Source organism: Acomys russatus, chromosome 22 (assembly GCF_903995435.1).
Source record: "Acomys russatus chromosome 22, mAcoRus1.1, whole genome shotgun sequence".
Classification (NCBI taxonomy): domain Eukaryota; kingdom Metazoa; phylum Chordata; class Mammalia; order Rodentia; family Muridae; genus Acomys; species Acomys russatus.
In genome coordinates, this window is record NC_067158.1 from 32,857,070 (window position 1) to 32,865,315 (window position 8,246).

At 45.6% G+C, this 8,246-nt stretch overlaps 1 protein-coding gene across 1 annotated transcript in view; it reads right to left on the bottom strand.

Annotated features, from left to right (window-relative positions):
- Positions 1-5,702, bottom strand: part of Bod1l1 (biorientation of chromosomes in cell division 1 like 1) — a 54,894-nt gene extending 49,192 nt beyond the window's left edge. Inside the window, exon 1 of the mRNA XM_051165146.1 lies at positions 5,348-5,702. Within this exon, the coding sequence (XP_051021103.1) occupies positions 5,348-5,584 (237 nt within the window). The 5' untranslated portion in view covers positions 5,585-5,702. The remainder of the gene's footprint in view (positions 1-5,347) is intronic.
- Between the last annotated feature and the right edge of the window lie 2,544 nt (positions 5,703-8,246).

Here is an 8,246-nt window from a genome sequence, read left to right on the forward strand (position 1 = left end):
TCAAGAAGAGCACAAACAGACACAAAACTCACCTGGCAAAGTATAACTAAAATAATGAAGGCCTGCAGTGGTAAGATACGAAGGAAAAGTCATGGACGCAGGAGAATTTCCTCAGGGACAGACCACTGAACTCTACACTAAATCTGATGTAGACGTTGTCGAGCAGGAGTGATTTTAAACTCTCTTCCCTCAGGTGGGTGTTTGGCAAATATCTAAGGCACTTTAGATTATTACTGAGGAGCAGAGGGCAGGCATGCTGCTGAGTACTTCACACGGCTTAGCAAAGACCCTACAGAACTAATCAGTCCAAAATGTCCACAGTACCTAAGGCTCAAAGGCCCTAGCTCTCCTCTCTCTCCCTTCCCCACTTTATTTGCCCCTCCACCCCCTCTCTCCCAAAGAAAGAAAGGAAGGAAGGAAGGAAGGAAGGAAGAGGAGGAAGAGGAAATGGAGATCAAGTCATCTCTATTTAAGAAATGGTTGTGAGGGCAGCAGTGGTACACACGTTTAATCCCAGCACTTGATAGGCAGAGGCAGGAGGATCTCCAAGTTGGAGGCCAGCCTGGTCTACAGAGTGAGTTCTAGGAAAGCTAGGGCAACACCCACACACCCACACACACCCCTACCTATCTATCTAAAAAACCAAACCAAACAAATTGGACTATTTAGCTGGGTGCTAGTGGCACATGACTTCAAGCCCAGTACTCAGAAGGCAGAGGCAGAGGCAGGTGGATATCTCTGAGTTCCAGGACAGCCAGGGAAACACAGAGAAACCATGTCTCAAAACAAAACAAAAACTACAAAAAACTCAACACAGACAAAACAAAACAAAGAAAGGGTCCTCACTGAGTACGTAAGTCAGTCAGTCCCTCACCCACTCACTCAGGGTCATTCTTCCTTCATCTGTCTTGTCTCTTCTATGTAGGTGAGTGACCTGGAATGATTTTAAGGAATAGCCCAGCATCACCCTGTGCCACTTCTCCCTCTCTCCCTTAGAAGCATACATTCAAGCAACCAATTCTCATCTTCTCTCTCCTTGTCCTGGCAAAGTTCTCACCTTCAGAGCTTGTCCTCATCACAGGAGGTCACCCTGGCACCTAACACAGGCTTCTTATCCAGGCATTGGTTCATGTTCTTGCCATCTTCTCCACATGCCACCATCCAACAGCTCTTCCAGGGCAATGCATTGTACGAAAGCAGGGACTCTTAACCTCTTTACAGTAGAGCCCTGCTCTTGTCCACATCGCATGGCAAAGAAGTGATTAAAACACTGTCCTTTGATAACTAGGGAACTACCTCTCACAGAATTGACAGTCTTAGCCGTATGAGATGCTTTTTCATTACTTCTAATTATTTATTTATTCCCCTCTCCACTTACGCTAAATCAATGTGAAAATTTCCTTCTCTCTAACGTTTATAATGTGTATTTCTTCTTTTAACAAGCATTTATTAGACTTAACTAGATTTAGCTTTTTAGTCCCCTCAAAATAAGTTCAAATTTCAACTCCCTTACAAAGGAAAATTTTCCTTGTTTCTGAGTTTTTTCATTAGCAAGGTATGATGGTACATGTCTACAATCTCAGCATTTGCAAGGTTGAGGCAGGAGGATGGCAATTTCAAAGTTTACTTGGGCTGCATATTGAGTTCAAGGCAGTTTTTGTTACATGGCAGGATCCTGCTTTAAATTTAAGTTTAACAAGTTCTTCTGAGCAGCAAAGTCTGCAGGGCTTAGCAGACACATGAGAGGACATTCAGAACCTATTTTCTACGACCTTTTCCACCCCTGCACTCCAGGCCTCCTCAGCCCCTGACATTCCATGCCATGCCATCTTTCAAAAGCCTGTGTTAAATCTTCTAAAACTAGGGTTGCCAAAACATGTTGTCCAAAGTAGATCATGAATCATCACCTCACCTTAAATATAAGTCAGACCACGACCTTTTGCTCAAAACTCACTAATAACTTCTCAACACTAGAAAAACCCTAAATAAATAGGTTGAGATTCAAAATTTACCAGCCGGGGGGTGGAGGGCACTTGCTCCTCTCAGTTCTGCCACAGGTCTTCTGCGCTCCCTCTGCTAGAGGGTTGGAAGGCACCCATGTTTCCAATTCCTTCAAGGATAAGTCAAATATTATCTTAGCTGAAACCTTATCCAGAGCAAAACAGTAAGCCTCCCATACTTTTTGTGCTTTATTCTTTTGTACAGAACTGATCATACACTTATTGTTTTTTCCTCTACTGGGAAAAGCTGTGAAGCAGCAGGATTCTAGTTTACTGTTGTACTCCTGGCTTCTAAAGTATGTCTGGTACCTAAGGTTTGATCAGGAAATACTTACATGACCCATGAACTAACTGATCAGGAGCCATTTATAACTGAGAAAGTACCAAAAAACTGCCTTTATCACCCATCAAAAAGGAAGTTACATTTTCTTGACCCATCAACTTCTTGTCTAGAATGGAACAATGGGTCTCTTGACCCTCCTTCCTCTAGTAGGTAATCAATAAAAAGGGGGCAGAATGGTTTTCAAGCCACACAGCTGGGTTCAGACACGTGATGACTGGTTGTCCAGAAGCAGCTTTAGTGCTACAGGTGGATTCTGGAGCTGCCCAAGGCTCCAGCTCCTTCAGGAGTGACAGCCAGTCTGGTCTGCCGTAGAAATAATCTTGGTTAAGGACCACTGGCTATGGCAGGGTTACCAGGAGGGTTGTATTTTATGGCTCCAGGAATGGCAGGAGACATTGGTACATCTCATCCTGGTGCAGACACACTGGGGACAGTCTGTTCTTGGACAGCACGTGGTAACTATCAAATGTCTTGACTCTTACACACGGATGTGACTAACAGAGCTCACTGACTGAAACAGCCTGCACGCTGTAGGTAAGACTTTCAGGTAGAAAACAGGATAGTTTCTCAGGTTCAGTTGTGAATTCCTACAAGTGGCAGATGAGACAGACTCAAGAGCTCCATTAAAGTGATAGCCCTTGTATGAACAGGGTGCATCACCTCTATTTTGGCCTGCTTATAAATGCTATTCCTAAGGAGTATTCTTTCTTTCATTTTACATATTACAGACGTGACTTAATTACAAGTATTTTAAATTCAAACCAACACACCTATTACCTGAGAAAGAGGCCAAAGAGAGAGGGATAGAAAGGAGAAAGTCAGGGAGGGGAAGGGCAGCGAGACCGTGCCCAGCTGTTTGTATCTGCTCTCTGGGAAGACAATGTCTTTTTCAGTCCCGCTCTTATCTGGCTGCTTCTCTTATCGAAGAACGTTCTCAACTCTCTATAGACAGCACAAGGTTGAACCATATAAAACTGCCTATAGTCAACCACTGTGAACTATTGAAAACAGCTTAATTTACACATTTAAAGAGAAGAGCCTAGCTTTCCTGAGACTGTCATACTAAATTCTCTTCTTTCCCCTGCCAGAAACATTTTAATAGTCTACTTTTGGGAGTTTGGGCAGGGATACCACAGACATACAGCAGTAATATTGAATGGAGATGGGATAAGTAAAAGGTGGAATTGAGAAGACTGCACTTCCGTCATCAAAATATTAAAACTTAATTTTTGATTACACAATGTATACAGTGACAGCACAGATACACAGGTTTCTAAGAAGATCAAAGTGTAATACCCACTTGTTGCTTGTAAACTACTAACTTTATGTGGGGAAATATTTACTCAACCTTGACTAATATTTTCCCAATATTTTCAAAAGGCAACAGCAGTGATTTTAAAATATGGCTGTGTTAGTCCCTAAGCAAGTTATATACACCCCAATAAATTGAAGTCCCCGTGAGTAAAACTCCCAGCATCCTGGAAAAGCTAAGGGAATGGACCTAGGACCGGAGTCCTTGTAAAAGATATCCACAGGTTCTTAGGAAGAATTACTGTAGAGGAGACCCGCAGAACTGTGTGCAGGAGACCTCAAAGCCCAAGGATATGCAGGTGCTATAAACAGTCCCCTTTTAAAGAAACTAGGTTCTTTAGACCTGCCAGTCTGAAAAAACCTTCCACCATCACAGCTCCAATCCAATGGCCCCAGTCACAGCGAAGCAAAAAAAAAAATACATACACAAAATGCCAAGCAAAACCAACAATAACAACAACAACAATGCAGCCCAGCCTAGTTGTGCACTCCTTTAATCCCTGCACTCGGGGAGGCAGAGGCAGGCGGATCTTTATGAGTTCAAGGCCAGCCTTGAACTGGTGGTGTACACGTCGAGGCGAGGCCAGCCAAGGCTCCATGGAGAAACCCTGTCTTAAAGAAAAACAACACCAACAACCACCACCCCTGAATAGGAAACCAGCATCTCTTCCTTCACCTGCTCCCAGACACACTCTCCCAGTTTTTCACCAGCTTCATTGACTGCTCCTTCCTGCATCCCTGGATCACTCAGCCAAGATGACAGTTTACCCGCTAAAGCCACCTTCTGTGTCAGTGCCAGGTTCCCTTGGGTGTGGACAGCAGATCCTTTCTGCTGACCCCTGCCTCACCATCCTCACTCTCCAAACGCATTTCCCTCCAGCCTTCTTCTACTTCAGCATTTGCTGTTATTTCTTCTCCACGTTTTCTCCACCGAACAGCTCCATAGCCGCCACCTCCATCTCTCCCCGCCTCTTCTCATCGTAGCAAAGTGATAGGCCGAACTCCGAAATCAGGCAGCCATTGCTACGGACCAAACGACAGTCCCCCCTCCCCAGTCCCCAACCCACATTTTTGTCTGCTCAGGTTTGCCTCCCTACCTTTGCGTGTCTACCTGCGCCCCCGCCCCAACATCCAGCAAAACACATTGAAAAAACATCACTCCATTACCATTTTACGATTCCTGCAAACTCTTAAGTTTGTGGCGATTAGAGGTAAGGAAACTTTTGGAGCGAAAAAAAAAAAAAATCCAAAACAAAACCCCAACTTGGGTGAAAAGTAAACAGACGAATAAATCACGAGAAATGAAAATGAACATTAAGACGATTCCCTTTTGATTTAGGGCTTCTAAAACCAGTCTCCCTAAGAACAATGACTTGGTCTTGCTTACTACAGCGGTAATAATTGCGGAGGCCAAGCAGTGCCAGACACATAGTGGGCATTCAAGAAACACTAGCCTAAGAAAGGAACAACACACAACGGCAGCTGAATGAATGAACATTGCAAGCCTTGCAGCGTGCATAGCACAGCGCTGCAGGTTAAAAATAAATAAATAAATAAACGATGAAGCGGCTGCACAAAAAAGCAGCCCTGTGAACAAGACAGTCCCCGAGGGTCCGGCCTGGGGATGCCGCCCCCCTCCGAGCACGCGGGGACCCCATTCCCCGCGCCTCCCGCCGCCGCCCCAGCTTCGCACCTTGGTGTCTACATCCGCCAGGCAGTCCCTGCGGAACTGGTCGAAGAGCCCCTGGCTCTTGAGGTGGTTCACGATCATGGCAACGAGCTGCGGGTCCCCGGAGCCGGCCCCAGCGCCTCCCGGCCCGCTTGCTCCCGGACCAGCCCCAGGGCCCGGCGGCGGCGGAGGAGGCTGTGGCTGCGGCGGCGGCGGCGGAGGCGCGGGTGGCGGAGGTTGCGGCTGCGGGTTGGTGGCCATGGCGGCCCGGGCCGGGGAGCGCGCAAGCCCTGGCGGGCAGGCGCTCCTAGGGAGGCGGCTACACGAGTCCCGCCGCCTGAAGGAAGCCAACGGGATGTTGTTACGGAACAAGCGGATCTGGAGCAACCCCGGAAGTGAAAAGGAACTCGGGGAAAAGAGGAAAAGGCGGTGACATATGGCAAGTAAGGTGTCACTAAGGGGGCCGATAGGGTCCAATTCCAGCCGCCTCGACGCGTGAGCGCCCTCTCGAGGCTGATCTGGGCGGGAAGTGACTTTGCTGGCTGCAGTCTCCCGGAAGCAGAGCAGCTGAGAGCTGAGTAGGAGCCTAAGCCGGTCTGTGTTTCACCAACAGCTTCACTTCATAGCAGTAGGAAAAGTGGCGCTAGTTTTTACCTGGGTGGCTGCGAGGCCCTCCTGTCTTGCTCCTTTTTCTCGGGGTGGTGGAGAATCATAGGCATTTACAGTGCGAACCATTCGGGAGACTGCTGACTAACTCTCCGGAATCTAGGATTCTATTTTTTTTCCCAAAAGGGTTAAAACTTTAGGGTCATCACTTTTCTGTTCTACCCACCCATCCCGTTTTCCCTTTGGCATCCCTTGCCGCTCTTCTTGGTGTGCCTGTCTCTCTTGTTCAATCCTTACCAGCCTCCCAGGGCTGCCCCATGAGGCAGGGTTTTAGCTACGAGGCTTTTGCTCCTCGTTATGGCAATAGTGGGTGAAGCTTATGTATACAGATAGCATTGTGTTTCAGGCTTGGCATGTACACGCGTTAAGACGTTTTGTCCTGGGAAGACACTTTAAGACTGGGTCCCTGGCCGGGCGTGGTGGCGCACGCCTTTAATTCCAGCAGTCCCTGGCCGGGCGTGGTGGCGCACGCCTTTAATTCCAGCACTCAGGAGGCAGAGGTAGGTGGATCGCTGTGAGTCCAAGGCCAGCCTGGTCTGCATAGCGAGTCCCGGATAGCCAAGGCTACACAGAGAAACCCTGTCTCGAAAACAAAACAAAACAAAACAAAACAAAAAACAACAGACACCCCCCCCCCAAGAAAAAACCCAAAAATACAAACAACAACAACAACAAAAAACCAAACCAAACCAAACCAAAACCAAACCTGGGTGCCTGTATTTTCGGGCTAATTGTATGTCTTCTTGACACAAGCTAGAGTCATCTGTGAGGTGAGGAGGGCACCTGAGTAAAGAAAAATGTCTCCATAAGATCTAGCTGTAGGCAAGTCTGGAGGGGCATTTTCTTAACTAATGTAGGATTGATTAATTAATTAATTGATTGATGTAAGAGGGCCCAGCCCACTGTGGGTGGGGCTATCCCTAGGCTGGTGCTCTTGAGTTCTATAACAAAGTAGGGTAAGCAAGGCAGAGGGAGCAAACTACTACCTCTATGGCCTTTGCATCAGCTCTTGTCTCCAAGTTCCCGCCCTGTTTGAGTTCCTGTCCTGACTTCCTCTGATGATGATGAAGATGATAAGGAAGTATAAGCCATCTAACTGCCCCACCCCCACCAGGTTGCTTTTGGTCATGATGTTTCATCATAGCAATAGGAACGTTAACCTGGACACACTGCTAATCCCAATTTGCACACCAGGAAATCACATAAATCGTTCGAAGTTACCCAGCCCGGAAATCGCCTGACCTGGGGCTGTGTTGCCTTTAAAATTGTTTTTAAGGCAAGGCGGTGGTGGGGCACACCTTTAATCCCAGCACTCTGGAGGCAGAGGCAAGCAGATCTCTGAGTGCAAGGCCCGCCTGGTCTATAGCGTTCCAGGACAGCCAGAGCTACACAGAGAAGCTCTTGTCTAAACAAAACAAAACAAAACAAAACAAACAAACAACAACAACAACAACAACAAAACCAAAACAAAAGAACAAACCCAAAAAAACAGTCAAGTTTAAAGTGGTGTAAAGTATAAGTGTGTAAGTTCTTCTTCTCCTCTTTCCTCTTCCTCCTTCTCTGCTTCTTTTTTGAGACAAGGTCTGGCCATGTAGGTTTCATTGGCTTTGAACTTGCTATGCAGATTCACCTGGCTCTGCCTTCTCAGTGCCGGGATTCAAGGTATACACCACCACACATAGTAAGTATGATTTTTTTGGGTAATCCATTCTCAAAATAAGTTTTGACAATTAGATGAAATTAGAACTAGTTTTTCCTTAGTGTACCAACAGAGAATTGCAATATGTTAAGTGTGTGTTGTCAAGTGTGTATCTACTTTAAAAGGCTTTGTGTTTATTTGGTATATAAGTATATAATGTATATATGTAATATACACATATATATTCCAACTTCTTTGAAACAGCTAAGTAAGAATTATCCAAAAAAAAAAAAAAAAAAAAAAAAAAAAAAAAAAAACCTGAAAACTTCACAAAACTAATTAGGCACAATGACTAAACTTTAAAAGTTAATAAAAGGTATTTGCTGTTTGGTGACTAGTAAATAGCCTTACTTACATATAATATGTAAAAGGTCCTACATCATTTCTAAAAATGTATGAAGGTATGAATTTATTATAATTTAGATAATTCAAAAGTGATACCTGTCTGTGTACAGGAGTTCCAGTTACACTGTTCACACAAACTGGATACAGTGTATCTTGAGCAATGCCATAGCCTTGGAAAAACGTCCTGGAAACATAAAAAACAATTCAGGTCAC